Here is a 17,681-nt window from a genome sequence, read left to right on the forward strand (position 1 = left end):
GTAAAATATTATTACAACTTAAAATAGCGGTTTCTAATTGAATATATTGTTAAAATGTAATTTATTTCTGTGATGCGCAGCTGAATTTCCATTATCATTCCTCAAGTCTTCAGTATCACATGATCTTCAGAAATCATTCTGATATGATGATTTACTGCTCAAGAAACATTTCTGATTATTATCAATATTGAAATCAGTTGTGCTGAAACTTGATTCTTTGATGAACAAAGTAAAAAAAACAAAAACATTTATTTGAAACAGAAATCTTTTGTGACATTATAAATGTATTGACTGCCACTTTTGATCAATTTATTGCATCCTTGCTGAATAAAAGTATGAACTTTTAAACAGTAGAGCAAAGGAAAAAATGATTAAATATAATTTTTTACTTTAGTTCATTATAAACTACATGCAGCTGTCCCAACCAACATTTTCGAGATTTGCAGAGGTCCAAACAAACCCTCAATCTCAATGTTTCCCACATCTGTATTAAATCCCTGCTTGAGGCTCTGGTACTCCAGGCGGATCTCATTTGGACGTTTATCCTTCTTTAATTGTCAGACTAATGAAATGTGCAAAGGGCAAATTCGTCTGAGTGTGTCGCCTGTTTCCGGTGCCTTCAAAGCATCGATCTCCTTTTCAAAGAGAGCTGCTGAATCCACAAACACGAGGAGCAGATGTGAGCGAGAGGCCAAAGTGACCACTGAAAGGATTTCAATCCTCTGTGCTAAATCCTCCACAAACAAAGTCCAGAGACACACTGCGAACCCTTTGAAGATCTCAGCAGCTCATGGCCTTGTCCTTAACACAGGAATGGTGTGAAAACACACACACACACTTGTGTTTGCATGTACACACAATCTAAATCAACATGCAAATTAACTTCCACTGAGATGCAGAAACGAGGCTTTGAAGCACGTTATGTCTTTCAGGAGGCAAGTGGTTATGTTTTTGAATCAGCCGGAGTTGGATGTGTTGTTTAGAGTTGGACACGAGGGAAAAACGTATATGGTTTACGCTAACACTGGCAGCATGAGATGCTTTGAGTGCGGGGATATAAATCATAAACGGATTGCGTGCCCTCATAAGGCCTAGGATAGGCAGGAAGAAGCAGCTGAACATAGTGCTGCTGCTGCTGAGGATGTTCAGGAACAAAATGAGCATGTTCAGAGTAATACTGATGAAACAAATCATGAGAAAGTATTAGCTCAGGTTATAGAGGAAAGGAACGTTGTTAATGATGAGTTGATTGACAGTAATGATCAGAAAGATGATATTGAGGAAAAGGAGATTTCTATTGGACAAAACGATGTATCTAAAATGGAGGAAAGTAGTGTGATGACTGATGATGTCACCAAAAGAAAAATAAATGTTGAAATGGTTCAAACTGATGATTCTGAAGTATTTAGCAGTGTTGAAGTGTGTACTGGTTCTGAAATTGGAGATGATGATAATGTCTCTGAAATTTCAGATATTGGTTCACAAGTCATGGAGGACACATATACACTGCAAGAAATAAATGACTTTCTAGATGCAACTTTTGGAAAGACTGTGGAAGTCAAAGATTTCTTCCCAGACATAAGGAAATTTATAGTGTCTGTGACTTTGTTACAAAGAAACGTTAGTCTTTAGGTTCTTAGCAAGCAGAAAAGATTTCGGTTAAGGAAGATCTTAACGAAGTTAAGAAAGAGTAAAGCGAACGCTTCACAAAATGATTAAAACACACAGGGTGTCAGCTTTTCTTTGTCCTTTCACTCTTTTTCTGTCCTGTTTATTTTTTCCCCTTTTTATGGAGTTTTTGAGAGCAGGCTCCTTAAATATAAATGGGGGTAGGGATGGAAATAAGTTGGAAATGGATTCTACTACAGAAAATGAGTCAGAATGGGATAGATGGTGGTTAGGAAAGTGTGTGCTATGCCATGGGACAAATTTGAGTTCTGGTGTAGCCATATTATTCTCAAAAAATATAAATGTAAATATTTTAGTTGTAGAAGAAGTTGTAAAGGGAAGAGTATTATTAGTGCATATAGAATATAAGGGAACTGTGTTTGTGCTTGTGAATGTATATGCACCAAATATTGGGCTTGAGCGGGTGGAGGTTTTATGAAACTAAAAAATGCTATTCAAAAAATTGGAGATCAGGTGTGTGTTATCATTGGAGGGGACTGGAATTGTACTGTTGATTTTATAATTGATAGGAATGGGGAGGAACTTCATAATGAGTCAAGTGTGGTATTATTAAAAATAATAAAAGTTTAATTTGTTTGAATTATTGGAGGAAAAGAAATATAGGGATTAGACAGTATACATGGGTTAAAGCATCTGATAATAGGGTTAGTAGGGCAAGACTAGACAGATTTTATATTGATAAAGCATGGAATAATAAGGTGATGAATGCTGTTATTTTACCTGTTGGGTTTTCAGATCACCATTTGGTTTTATTTGATTTAAATATGAAAACAATTACAAAGCCAAATAATTTTTGGCATCTTAATGTTAAATTATTACAAGATGCGTTTTTTTGTGATAGTTTTAAACTATTCTGGAATAGATGGAAAACGCAGAAAGATTCTTTTGAAAACATGTGTCAGTGGTGGGATGTTGGTAAAGTAAATATAAGAGTATTTGTCAAAATTACAGTTCATATAATACATCAAGGGTGACGTTTGCAGTAGAAAGCTTGGAGAAAGACATTCAAAGAATGGAAAGTACTATTTTTAATAATAATGGAACTGGGCAGAGTGAGCGTTTGAACAAGAAAAAGAAAGAACTTGGCTCGTTATTACAGGAGCAGGTGAAAGGAGCAATTTTAAGGGCGAGAATCTGTTCTATTAAAGACATGGATGCTCCTACCTCATTATTTTTCAACCTTGAAAAGAAAAGCTCCCAACAAAAACAAATATGTCATCTACAACGGCTTGATGAGACTATAACGTCAGACCCGGTGGAAATAAAGAAGCTGGCAGCTAACTTTTATAAAAACTTGTATGACGCTGAGAACTGTGACGTTGAGAGTGCTTCTGATTTGCTGAGTGATTTACCTCAGGTGGAAGAATAGGGGAGAAAATCACTAGACAGTCAAATTACTTTTCAGGAGATTACAGAAGCATAAAAAATGAGGGGTGTTTTGATGATATTTGGTGTCTTAAAAATGTTTTGTGTGAAATTCATGATGGCCAGTTGGTTCTGAATTAAAAAAAAAAAATTATTTGATCAACGAGTATTTGATGTTGTGAATAATGATTGTATTGTGTAAATAATAAAGTCTTGTTAAACCTCTCTCTCTCGCTCTCTCTCTCTCTCTCTCTCTTTCTCTCTCTCTCTCTCTCGTTCTCTCTCTCTCGCACACTCTCTCTCTCTCTCTCTCATTCTCTCTCTCTCGTGCACAGGCTCTCTCTCTCGCACACTCTCTCTCTCTCATTCTCTCTCTCTCGTGCACAGGCTCTCTCTCTCTCTCGCGCACGCTCTCTCTCTCTCTCTCTCGTGCTCTCTCAATTTAAATTTTCAATTTAGGTGTGCTTTATTGGCATGACAAAAACTGTACATTTGTATTGCCAAACCAGTTGCAGCTGGGCTGCTTACAAATAGTGCACATATCTATTTACAGAAAGAAAAAGAATAATAGTAATAATAAAATATATAAAAAGTATTAACCATGTAGTGAATTAATGTATGTGAATGTATAAGTTAGAAATAAAATAAAATAGAATATGGTATTAGATTTACAGAGGCAAAATATACATCTAAGTAATACAATACAGTAATATGGCATAACATAATCTACATGTGCTGGAAACATCAGATCAGGGCAGGTTGAGTGTTTTCTCTAACATCATGACAGGCAGACACATATTGAGCAGCAAACACACAGCAGTTCTTGTGTTCTCCTAACAGATACGGCAGTTTCTCCTGGTTCGGAAGAGTTTTAAATGTCTGATGGATCTGCTGTATTTTATCATAGAACACTGTCCGAATGTCCGTTTATTTGGGGCATTCTGTTAGGAAGTGCACTTCTGTTTCCATCTGATTCAGATCACAGTGTGAACACAGTCTCTGCTCCGCTGGCAGCCATGTTTTTCTGTGTCTGCCTGTCTCTATCATCAGCTTGTGTCCGCTGAGTCTGTATCTGGTCAGCGTGCTTCTCAGTTTCTGATCTGACACTGTGTACAGATACTCTGCCATACTGTACTAACACTTTAGAGTCAGATCTGTTCTGTTTGGGTTTGCCAGTAAGTGATGTAATTCTGTTTGATTTGTGCAGTAATCTGATTGATTCTGATGTGATTCAGAGCATCAGTAGATGTTAGTGAAGCATCAGGACTGAAGCTCTGGATCCGCTGAGGGAGGGGACTGCTTTCTTTGCTCATCTCTTGGGGTTGAAGGGCTTTATAATGATATGATTGGGGGTCACTGAGTTTCAGATGTTTCCAGAATTTAATTGCCCTTTTTTGTATCATTATGATTAGAGGATATTTGCCTAATTCTGCCCTGCATGCGTTACGTGTTGTATGCCGGTGCATGTGTAATATGTTACACAGTTCTGCATGCAGGGTCTCAATTGGATGTTTTTCCCATTTGGTGAAATCTTGATTTGGATTGGTCAGTGGACCCCACACCTCACTGTCATAAAGTGCAATGGGCTCAATTACTGATTCTAATATTTTCAGCCAAATTCTAATAGGGATTTCTATCGGACATTGCTGTTTTATGGCGTAGAAGGCCCTGCGTGCTTTATCTCTCAGTTCATTCACAGCATGATTAAAGTTTCCTGTGGATGTGATATTCACACCCAGGTAGCTGTAGTGTGATGTGTGTCTTATCGGGTTAGTGCCTAATGTAAATGTGTGTTGTGTTCCCTGGGATCTGGATCTTTTCTGGAAGATCATGATTTTGGTTTTCTTCAGGTTGACTGTCAGGGCCCAGGTCTGGCAGTATTGTTCTAGCAGGTCCAGGTTCTGCTGTAGACCTTGTTGAGCGGTAGACAGCAGAACCAGATCGTCTGCATACAGCAGGCATTTGATCTGTGAGTTGTGTAGTGTGAGGCCAGGGGCTGCGGATCGCTCCAGACTGCTTGCCAGTTCATTGATGTAAATGTTAAATAATGTTGGGCTTAAGCAGCAGCCCTGTCTCACACCACGCTCTTGGGAAAGATACCTTGTACGTTGGGTGCCGATTTTTACACCATATTTACTTTCAGTGTACATTGATTTGATAAGGTCATAGGTTTTACCTCCTATGCCGCTTTCAATAAGTTTGTAAAGCAGTCCTTGGTGCCAAATTGAGTCAAAAGCTTTTGTAAAGTCAATAAAGCATGCATATATTTTACCCTTTTTCTTGGTTGACATGTTTTTCAATTAGAGTATGTAATGTATAGATGTGGTCAGATGTACAGTAATTTGGTAAAAATCCAATTTGACTTCTGCTCAGTACCTTGTGAGTGGTGATGAAGTCTAATAGTCGAGCATTTATTATGCTACAGAATAACTTTCCCAGGTTGCTTCTCACACAGATGCCTCTGTAGTTGTTAGGATCAAATTTATCTCCGTTTTTAAAGACTGGTGTTATCAAGCCTTGATTCCAGATGTCAGGGATGTGACCTACACTTAGAATCACATTGAATAGTTTTAGAATGGCCAATTGAAATTTACTGCTTGTGTGTTTTATCATTTCATTTAATATCCCATCAGGTCCAGATGCTTTTGAGTTGGAGGTTTTTGATTTTTTTCTTTAAGTTCTTTATCAGTTATTGGGAAATCGAATGGGTTTTGGTTATCTTTGATTGCTAATTCTAGTTTTCCCAATTGGTTGATTGTTTGGTTTTGTTTACAGTTTGTGTGTGTTTGTACTTTATTAAACAGTGTTTGCAAATGACTTTACCATATTTCTCAATTTTGGATTGACAATTCTTCATGATCAGTTTTTTTCAGATTGTTCCAGTTATTCCAAAATTGGTTTCTGCTCACTGACTTCTCAATTACTGTGAGTTGGTTTTGGGTGTATTGTGCTTTTTTGGTTCTGAGTGTATGTTTGTATTGTTTTAGTGTTGCACAGTAAAGAAGGCGGATCTCTGTATTATTTGGATCTCTGTGTTTCTGATTTGACAGTGTTCTCAGTTTTTTGCGAGTAGTTTGGCAGTCCTGATCAAACCAATTTTTGTCATTTTTGGGTATTAGATTTTTTCCAGAATTTGTTTTCAATTTGGATTGTTTTACTGATTTTTCAAATATGTAATTTAAATCTTTGACCGCAAGATTGACACCTTCATTGGTGTGAGCATAGATGTTGTTTAGAAAGTTATCTATCAGTGCTTGTATTTTTTGGCTGCTAAGTGCTTTCTGATATTCTTCAGCGCTGTTTTCAGCCCATCTGAAGCGCTGTTTTCTGATGTTGTACAGTTTACTGGGCTTTGTGTTAATGTTATTTTCAGTCTTTTTGAGATACACAGTGATTTGACTGTGATCGGACAGAGGGGTTAGTTCTCTAACAGTGAATGATCTGAGAGATGAATGATCTATGTCTGTTATCATACAGTCAACTGTGATATTCCCAAGAGGGGAGCAAAATGTGAATCTTCCTAAAGTGTCTCCTCGTAACCTACCGTTGATGATATACAGACCCAGGCTTCGACAGAGCTGCAGGAGGTTTTTCCCATTCTTATTTACTATATGATCATGGTTATTTCTGTGGATATGGGAGAATGTGTTATTAATAACAGTCAGTTTGTTGTTGATGCATTTGGTCCCTTGTGTGTCGGTGAAGTCCGGCTGTAGTCCTGTTCTTGCGTTTAGGTCTCCACAGATGAGCACATTTCCCTGGGCCTGGAAGTGGCTTGTCTCTTCCTCTAGTATGGAGAACGTGTCTTCTCTGTAGTAGGGGGACTCTGATGGTGGGATGTATATGGCACACAGGTATATATCTTTTCTGGATAGGAGCAGTTCCTTGTGGATTTTAAACCAGGTGTAGTATTTGCATTGCTTCACTGTGTTGATGTGGTTGTGGAGTTTTGATTTGTACCAGATTATTTGTCCTCCTGAGTCTCTTCCCTGTTTTTGTGATGGTAAGATGATTTCTCTGTAGTTGGGTGGGCAGTGGGTGACGGTGTCTGCCCTGCTCCATGTCTCCTGTAGAATATAATATCCATATCTTTGATGCTCTTCTGGAATTCAGTGTTTGAGCTCTTTAGCCCAAAGGCTGCTGAATTCAATCCTTGAATATTCCACATTGATATTGACAGAGTCATTTTAAGAGTTCACGGTGTAGAGTTCTTGTTTTCAAAAATAGAGGCAATCCTTTTCGAATATAATATAGTGTTTTGGAAAAGTAAAGTTTTTTTTTTATTATTGTTAGGCAGGTGTTTGCATGCTGTGTGGCCTTTCATGCTGTCAGCTGGGCACTGATGTAGTTTAGCAGCTGTCTGATCTCACTCATCTCCAGTGTCTTTGCTTGTCCTTTCAGGGCCTGAGCATAGCTCATGGAGTGTGGGAGTGGTGCTGGGTTCGGTGTGTTATCAGCTGAGGCTGCATGAGCGGGTGTAAGGCTGGTTGCTGCTGCTGCTGTTGCGCTGTTCCTCATGTTGCTTCTCTGCCTGGAGTGATGTTTTTGTGGTCGTGGGTGTCTTGGGTGGTGATCTGGTGCAATCTGGGGTTGCTGCTGATGGGCTGGTGTAGATCTGTGGTGGTGTAGTGCTGGTGCATGGGGTGTCCTGATGTGGATTTTAGCATGTTGGTCCCTGGTATTGTGCAGCCAGTGGTGTTCGTTCTCGGTGATGAGTTTGAAGGTTTATGCTGGGTGTCTGGTTTTGTGTTCTGTAGGTTGGCAGCTGTGTTGTTTTCAGGGGTGTGAAGGTGTTTTGTCTGTCCCACGCTGTGTCTTTCAATGTTTTTGCAAACACATTGACTTTGTCCTTCTTTATGTGGACATGGTCATACAGGTCCCTGATTGTGATGGAGGGGTGATGAGCCAGGTGCACATTGGGCAGGCCAGCACATCCTTTGGAGATGTCAGCATTGACTCTCTGGATGGTGTCTGGGTGGATGTCTCTGCGGGGTAGGAGGATAGAGATGGTGATCTTTGTGTTGGGGTAGATCTCTGTAGCCTTCTCTGCTACTCTGCAGATCAGCTGCCCAACTCTCTCCTGTTCCCTTCTCAAGTCGTTGGTGCTTGTGTGTATGATGATATGTGAGGGTGTGCCAAACTTGGAGTCAAAAAAGTATTCTGAGGGCATCCCCTGTTTTTGGGCACCAGAGTTTTGTTGTTTTAAGGCCTGGAAAAAGTCTTTCTCCTTGTAGGAACTTCCCATTGGAGTCCATGAGGATGGCAATGTCAGCCTCTGTATTCACTGGCTATTTCTCAGCTGGGGTTGTAGCTGTCATGTTTTTCTGAGGGGTCTCTGGGTTTTTGGAGGCTGCAGTTGTTCCTGCTTCCCTTTGGCTGTTGCTGGGCTGTGATGGTTTGGTGGGTGCTGGAGATGTGCTGCTGGACTTTGGATGTGTAGGTGTTGGTGTGGGTGTGGGGGCATTCGCAGGGGTAGTGAGACACCTCATCTGTGTTGTTAGGGTCTCCATCTGTTTGTCCCTTTGTTGAAGCTCAACTTTGAAGCATGCAAACTCCCTCCCCATGTAGTCTTTCATTTCTGAAAGTTCCTTCCCCAAGATCTGTTGAAGTTCTTTGAGGTCTTTTTTGAGTGTTTCCCTGTCCTGATACAGAGTGTCCATTTCCCTTTTAAGTTCTTGGATGGACATTTTCAGCTGGTTTCTTATCTGGTCCAGCTGTTCTCTAAGTTGTTCAGTGTCTTTAGTGAACAGGATATGGACTTGCTCACTCAGTTCCACTATTTCCACTTCTAGCAGTGCTAAGCTGTGCTGTAGCTGGACCACTGTGTTGTGTAGTCCTGTGCTTTGGGGAAGACTGATGTTCTCTGTGGTTTCTGGAGGGGTCCTGTTCTCTGTGTTGTTGTGGGTTGTAGACTCATTCTCTCTCTCGCTCGCTCTCACGCTCTCTCTGTCTCTCTCTCGCGCTCTCTCTCTCTCGCACTCTCTCTCTCTCTCTCACACTCTCTCTCTCTCGCGCTCTCTCTCTCTCTCTCTCTCTGCCCTGTTAAACTGACAGGACTTAAAAACACATGCAAATGATAAACTTTCACTCTATGATGGTTAAGCTGTGCAATTAATCCGCGAATCACATTCGTCAAGGGCCGGGGAGCAGCTGGCCCGTACAGTTAATGAATAACGGATCAACTACGACACCCTACATCGCACATCCTGCGATGTGACTATCATGGATTTGTACATCGTGATATCGATGCTTAAACGACACATCGTGCAGCCCTAATTACGCATTTTGTGGCATTTTCTCCTGATAACCCCGAAAAGAAATTACACTTTGCCTTTGTCTGCGCTGATCTTCATTTACAAACACGTCATTAAAATGAACTGTAACTCTGTGAATACTCAACGAAGAGACATGAGAGAGATATCTATAGAAAGCCTGACATGTCTACTTTTAAACTAAACAAGTGCTGCCGAAAACAGATATTCTGTGATAAAATAATCCATATGAAAACAACATGATGTCCAGTCTTTCACGTCTCCCTTCATTATCTTCTAATGCGACCACGCCCCAGAGATGAACGCCCTATTCAGATTTTAATAGACAATGTGAAGCTCGCAGCGTGTTAACGCCCACATTATTTTTATTTCAGGGCGACCTCGACATGTTCTTGAGAGATTCACTCAGAAACTTCACTGATCACGGTTGTAATTTATGCACTGCTAGAAAAACCAAAGTGAATTACAGAACAGCAGCTGTTGCCAAACCAGAGCAGCCCATCGCTTAGCCAAAAAGCTACTAAAGTACAGACATTTTGATGCTTTAAAACAGATGAAATGATAAATATCCCACCTGGAGACTTCTTGCACGGGCGAGCCGCCATCATATATGTCTGTCGGGGCAAGAGAGGGGATGATGGGAGGGACATGGAGACCCCTTTAGCCAGGCCGAGTCTGAGGACTTCGTCTGCGGGTGGGAACAGACGGACACCAGCGGGATCCTGCACCCCACCGCTGGGATACCTGCGCTGGGCAGTGAGGAGGTACGGCTCTCCTGATCAAACACAGAGATCAAAACTCGTTTTAAATGCCCTATTAGCACATACTGACAGTAAAAAAATGCAAATATATTGCAAATCCTCTAAATATTGCCCAGCTGCAGCAGTATGATTCTTTATGGAGCAGGTTGATAAACATCTGAAATAATCAAGTTCACAGCCCCAGTGAAATCGACAGGCATGTTTAGCATTAACATGAGTTGACTGACACTGTTCTAACACAAGATTGATTTAATCATCTTAATAAAAACAAATAGAGCCACTGGGATTGAGTTTAGATTAAAAATGTTGCATAATCCACTGGCGGTTTTCACTGTAAACCCTGAACGCCATCAACTCAAGACCCCAAACTAATTAGCAGAGCACTATAATAATACAGAACATGGCTCTCAGATGTATTTTCATTACATGCTTTTCACAACACTGATTAGACACTGCTTCTCAAGTCTTTATTTTTTCCATCAAACTAATTTTATCAAATTTTCTTGCTTTTAATGTTTATTGAACTGTGATTGTTTTGTGTCACTTTAGGTGAAATAAACTACAGGCTTCAAATGTTATGTGACAACTAACATTTCCGACTGTAGTATGCCTACATTTTGGTCACATGACCTCATCAGCAGAACCATAAAACTATTTTTTTTTTTATTGAAATAAATTCTAATTTAGCTGTAATAAAATTAAATACACAAAAACTTGTTTTATTTCAGCAAGTTGCCAAGACAACATTTCTTATCCTCATTTTGTTAAACCTGATGTAATTAAATAACTACAACTAAAATGTAAATAAATATATATACATTCTAAAAAAAAAAAGACAAAAACACACAACAAAATTGCCAAAACTTTTATGAAAATAAAAATTAAAACAGAAAATATAAAGATAAAAACTAATTCAAAATATGAATTATCTAATAAAATAGTTTTTTTTTTAACTTAAATTTATTTTACTTAGTATTACTTTTATTAATGCATTTTATTACTTCAATTTCATTTCATATTTTGAATCTAATTTTAAAAATGTCTTAATCAGCAGTCAGATCAAACAACATGTATTTTCTTCCAGTTAATTCATCACAATGGAGATAGAAGGTTGAGTTGAGTTCACTGCATTATGGGACACAGAATCTCATGCAGTGTGCTTAATTGCATACTGTGCATTTTGGTCACCTGACATTCAATGCATTCAGTGCAAGTACTATTTAGTGTAGAAACACACAGTATGATAGTACATAATTGTCAATAGTGTCTTTCTCTGACTTCCTCTCTTCTCCCACTCACTCTCTCACACTGATGATCACTAAAACAGAGATGTCTAGTGTTTGAAAAGGCTAATAAAGAGTGAGGAACGCCGAAAAACAGGAAGTCACAGCTAGTCACACCTCCGCTCTCTTTCAACACCCACTGGGGTCATGATCATCTGGTCAGAGTGACCTGTGACGAGAGCGATGACCGATGAGGTCACAGCAATAAACAAAAATGTGTATGCTGCAGTTTATTCTGGCCAAAATCATCCACTTAGACAGGAAGAGCTCATCTGACCGACATGCAAAGTAATGGGTTTTGTCTTTTAGAAGCGAGTATAGGCAAGCTATCACATTTATTTCTATAGAGCTTGATTCAGTACAAACAGCTTCAGTGTTGATGTAAAAAAAAAAAAAAAATCAATAAATTATGAAAAAGTCGTAAAACATTTTATTCAATTCAATAGCTATGTTTCCATCCACCTATTTTAAGCACATTTTGTATGATCACATAAAAAAAAATGCTGGATGGAAACATCAAGATGCACATAAATTCCAAAAATGTGCATAACAAATGTACCTTTATCCGATAAGAAAACTATGATGGAAACATATTTTCCAAATAAATTCCACCTGTGCATTGAAAAAGTAATGTGACTTTGCGATATAAGACAGGATAACTTGACTAACCAGAGGACCGATCTCATTCAAAGCATTTATATGTTGTTCTGGTCTTTCTGGAATGCCTGAGGAAAGTCTGTCTAAGTATTTCTGTATAATTACTTTCCTACATGACTGCATTTGCAAACAGAAGCCATCCACCTCTTAAAGCAATGACCACATTTATTGTGTCTCTCTGAAGTGCAAGTAACTTATTACATATGAAAATTATTATATTCAGTGGCTTCTCCTAGTTCTCTTGGAGATATTTAGTGCCAGTTTATCAGAAAGTGACAATTTTGTTCTCTTTGACTCGTTGTATGGAAACGGTGCTTTACTTGCAAATGTTTTATGCAATATTCCAGTTTGAGTTAAATTTGCACTTTTGGATGGAAACATAGCTAATGTTGCAAATAATTATTCATACTAACATTTAATTCACAATAGTAATTGAACAAAAGTAATGAAAAAAAAAAGTCCATAAAAAATGAAAACGACAATAACAAATACAATAGCTATAATAAAGAGAAAAATAAGATTGGGAAAAAAGTCAGAATTGCTAGATTAAAACAGAATTCAAAGAAAAAAGTCAGAATTGCAAGATGTAAACTCAGAATTCCAAAGAAAAAGTAAGAATTGTGAAATGTAAACTCAGAATTCCAAGGAAAAAGTCAGAATTCCTAGATGTAAACTCAGAATGCCAAGGAAAAAGTCAAAATAGCAAGATCTAGGCCAAAACTCAGTATTACAAGACAAAAGTCTGGATTTCATGATGTAAACTCAGAATTTCAAGAAAAAAGATGTAAACCTGGAAAAAAGTCAGAATTCTTCAATTATTTTTCACAAATCTAATAAATTATTATTATTATTATTCTAATGGCAGAAATGGGCTTCTTCTTCTTCAAAATAAAAAAATTAAACCAGAGCATGATGCACATAATTTTGCTACCATCAGTCAGATATAAGGCAAACAGGTGTTAGCAATTGAACACTTTAATTTTAGCTAGTTTGCAGTGCTGTACTGATCTAACTACACTTATCAAAAATTATAGTTCTGAAAGCTTTAAAGTGTTTTGAGTGACAGCTTGAAACGAGCAGCTCTCAAAAACAGATACAAATCACTTTCAATCCTCTTTCATTGAGACAAAACAAAGCTGAAGTCAAGCCTGACATTTGAAGCGTTGAGGACAGAGATCTTTTGTGAGTCATTCTCTCTAGCAACAGACCACAACACGAAGAGTGCATATTTCAGACAGAAGGATGTACTCTTCATGTCACATGCTAGACGGATATCTGGACTGCTCTGTCATTTCCTACAACCACAGGCTGGAAAACAAAGGACAGAAAAGAGCCCACAGAGGAGAATAAAGCAATTATACCAAACTGCTTACATGTCTTACCTTCCAAGACAACAACTAAGCTGTAATTAACCCTCGTCAGTCACTATTTGGAATGCACTATTTTCTTACAAAAAATCAATCCTTACGCATAACACATAGGAAACTCTACGCAATAATGCCGAAATACTGTATTATTCAAATTAATTCATTTTAATGTCTAATATATGCATATATTCTCTCACATCATTGGCTGATTATGACATTTGATTTTTACATAAATAAATGCTTTTCTTCCTCTTTAAGTTGGTTTGGATAAAACTGTCTGCTAAAAGCCTAAATGTGAATGTAAATCAAGTCATTTTAGAGCAAAAATCATACATCATACATGCAGCCCACCTAACATGCTATTGGACAACAAGCTAATTTATGCATGTATTTTCACTCATCATTGGATAAATAAGACATTTCTTTTTTGATTGCCATGCATCTTGCAGTGACTACAAAGCATTTATTAATAATCTGAATTACCTCTATTTTTATATTTTCAGTGTTCATGATAGTTTACATTTTAGTAATTTTGTGCTTTTTTGCTTTTTATTGTTTTTGTTTTATATATATATATATATATATATATATATATATATATATATACACATACACACACACGCATATTTTTGTTTTAATTTAGTGTACTTCAAAGTTATTTTAGTTAATTGTTAAGTTAACATTTTTGTTTCATTTTTTATAAATTTCATTCTTTTTATTTAATTTTTCCATCTTCTATATATATATATATATATATATATATATATATATATATATATATATATATATATATATATATATATATATATATATATATATATATATATGTATATACACATTTATTATCATTTAATAATTGTAATAATTTTATTAGGTTTTACCTAACAATAACAACACTGTAACATTCATAATACATTGCAAAAAAAATTGCAAAAATGTATGGTGCAATGCGTTCTGGAATTGTCTTCTCCACAAACAATACATGCAATGCTACATTTGATTTCAGCCGAAAAAAAGGTACCTTAAAAGTAAGCATCACTACAATGATTTCCAGTGGTATGCCTTAAATGTGGCCTAAGTAGGCAGCATGCTAGATTTTGGAAAAGCCCTGAGACAGGCTGAAACTAAAAACTAAAGTGGAACACAGACTGAAGCAAAGAGACAGAAAAGTAGAGAGAAAGACAGTTTGAGTGACACTAAAGTAAACTAACTCAACCTACATTTGTTCTATGTGTCCAAAGCAAACCACACACAGCAGAATTTCAGCTGTTATTATATATAATTTCTATATTTTCCAGCCCTTGTGAGTTCTCCTGGTTTATTCTGAGGTGAATATATCCTCAGGTCAGATGTGAAGGTGTATCTCTGGCTTCTGTGAGTCTGCGAGTGAAATAAATCTGGCCTCAGGAATGTGAGTCGTCATTGTTAAAGTCTCTAAACGCTGAAGAATAAAAGCCCACCAGCCCCTGCTTCACCTCCCCTCACACACACACACACACACACACACACACACACACACACACACAGAACAAAGGGATGTAACCTTGAGAGGGATGAGCCCTATTCAGACACAAACAGGCGTTTAGTATTCAGTATACAGTAAAGCGTCTGAGTCACAGACTGTGTTTGAGTTTAATTACTGACCTGTGGAGAGCTCAGATTTACTTGAATTAATGCATTCTTTTTGTGATCATGGGCTCTGCTCAGTGCGTGTGTGTGTGTGTGATCAGCCGATAATGTGGGAATAATAAATGCTGATTCCCTTTGTTAAATCTACAAAAGGTGACTGACTGAGAGATTGAATGAATGTCTGAACCCTGCAGATACTGAACAACAGCAATGTTAGAGTGAGAGAGAGAGAGACGCAACAGGAGGAGAAAGACAGAGGAAAGAGGAGAGAGAAAATAGAATTAAGAAGAAGAAAACAAAAGGAAGGCACATTTGTGATGGAGAAAAAGAGGCAGAGGAGAAGGAGGAAGAGATAGCAGAGGGCAAAACAATTAGAAGAATGAAGAGAAAGAGGAAAAGAAAGAAGTGGCAGAGAAGAGGAAGAAGAAAGAAGAGGAGCAAAAGAAAAAAGAAAGGAAGAATACAGATAAGAGAAAGAAAAATGAATCAAGAGCAAGATGAGGAGAAAAGGGAAAACAGGGAAATGAGGAAAGATAATGAAAAAGTAGAAAAGAAAGTGGAAAGGAAAAAAGAAGCAAAAGAAGAAATATAGTAAAGAAGAGGAAGATGATGAAAGTGAGTTGGGGAATAGAGAAAATGAATAGAATGAAAAAGGAGAAAGAAGAGGAAAGAAAAAATAAAGAGAAAAGATGAAAAAAGATGAGAAAAAGGAAAGAAAAAATAGGAAGAGGAAATGAGAAAAAATAAAGAGAAAAGATGAAAAAAGATGAGAAAAAGGAAAGAAAAAAGAGGAAGAGGAAATGAGAGAGGAAGAGAACAAGAAGAAAAAGTGGAATATGAGGAAGAGCTGAGGAAGAGGAAGAGAAAGAGAGAGAAAGCTTCCTGTCATTCACACACTCACAGCGCTCTATAGAGATCCACTCTGTCGCTTACACAACAACAACACACCCAAAGACACACCACTACATTCTATTCACACACACACACACACACACACACACACACACACGCATATGGAGAGAGTGATGGCTTAAATCAGTGTCACATCCATTCAAAATGACTCTATGCTGATGTTTGCTGATGTTTTCAGCTATATACATGACATCTGTGCACTGCTCCGAAACATAGTGAGTGGCCTAGTATGAAATATCAGGTAAAATAGTCCAATTTAAATGAGTTTTACACAGCCACTTCTTCATGTCTGCTGCTCGTGTTCTGCACATGAGCCGCACGCACCCCAAAACTAAATTGCTTAATCCACCATCAATGGCTTTAATTGATTACATCTCTAATCAACACTTAATTGATCATTGATTAATCACTGACATCCCTATTACACACACAAAAAACAGTAAAAATGTCGTAATATAATAAGCATCTAAAAGAAACGGTTTTCAATTTTAAATATATACTTAATTTAACTTTCCCCTGTGATGCACAACTGAACTGTCAGCATCATTACTCGTCAGTGTCACAATCTTCAGAAATCATTCTGATATGATGATTGCTACTCAATTATTATCAGTTATTAGAAAAAGGCATTTTATCTGAAGTGCACATATACTGCCTAGGTAGGAAGCTCACTAGGTTCTAGAAAAGAGCAAGGGAGACAAATTCATTTAGCAGAAAAGAGTTGTAATACAGAGACAAGAAAGCCTAGAGCACGTCACTGAAACATCCTCTCTGGGAACATGTTAGGAAGTTAATGGGACGGGATGCCACAAGCAGACAGACTTCTGAAGTCAGAGCAGCTCTTTCCCAGAAGCCCCAAGGGCTCAGAGATGGAGGGGCACGACATGTTCCAGTTCTCTTCATCAACACACCGATGGGAAAAGAAACTCAGTCCTGAGCAGAGGTGGGTAGAGTACCCAAAAACTGTACTCAAGTAAAAGTACTTCTAGAAATATTTACTCAAGTAAAAGTAAAAGTACTAGTCTTTAATAGTTACTTGAGTAAGAGTAAAAGAGTATCGGATAAAAAATCTACTCAAGTAGTTAGTTACTAGTTACTTTGGGTCATATATACTGAGCCTATTTTTATTTAGATATATAGATAAAATGTATGTTATGTATGTGTGCGTGTATAAATGTATACATTTCATCAGCCTTTACTCCAATTTATGTATTTTATTATAAAACCCTGTCTGTTTACTTAAGTAACAGATATAGGTGTCATGCCATAGCATTTTTAATACGACTGACTTTATATTAAATGTGAATTTAACATTGAAAGTTAATGTGATATAAAAATTGCTACTAATCTTTCATTGTTCAGAAAGAGAGCAAATAACATTTACATTATTAAAGATCATTTTCACTGACAGTCTAGATTTCAATCACTCTCAGAAACTCCCATTAAATCACTGAAACTGTTAACACTGTGAAATCAATATCTTAATTAAAGATTCGTACACAAATCTGCACTTTGTTGTTTCTGACGAGAGAATTCGCCAGAAAGAGGTATTCAGTCAGCGAGCGAGTGAAGGAAGCACCGGCATTTTAGCGATGACTCATCGGAACACCTCTGATTGGCCAATGCTTTAATAAGCTCAAAAGAATCATGTTTGATTGGTTATAATGCGCAGCGCTGTAAAAACACATCTATCTCTGGCTCAGCGCCAGCAAGCAATCACAGATCTGAATTTAGCAGCTGATGATA

The 17,681-nt window shown here is 37.6% G+C and overlaps 1 protein-coding gene across 2 annotated transcripts in view; it reads right to left on the reverse strand.

Moving 5' to 3' along the window:
- The window catches only part of LOC132153213 (protein TANC1-like), a 155,735-nt gene that overhangs the window by 108,092 nt on the left and 29,962 nt on the right, over positions 1–17,681 (reverse strand). For both annotated transcript variants that reach the window (XM_059562561.1, XM_059562560.1), the window contains exon 3: positions 9,901–10,101. In XM_059562561.1, the coding sequence (XP_059418544.1) occupies positions 9,901–10,101 (201 nt within the window). The remainder of the gene's footprint in view (positions 1–9,900; positions 10,102–17,681) is intronic.

This window comes from Carassius carassius, chromosome 11, assembly GCF_963082965.1.
Source record: "Carassius carassius chromosome 11, fCarCar2.1, whole genome shotgun sequence".
NCBI classification, from domain to species: domain Eukaryota; kingdom Metazoa; phylum Chordata; class Actinopteri; order Cypriniformes; family Cyprinidae; genus Carassius; species Carassius carassius.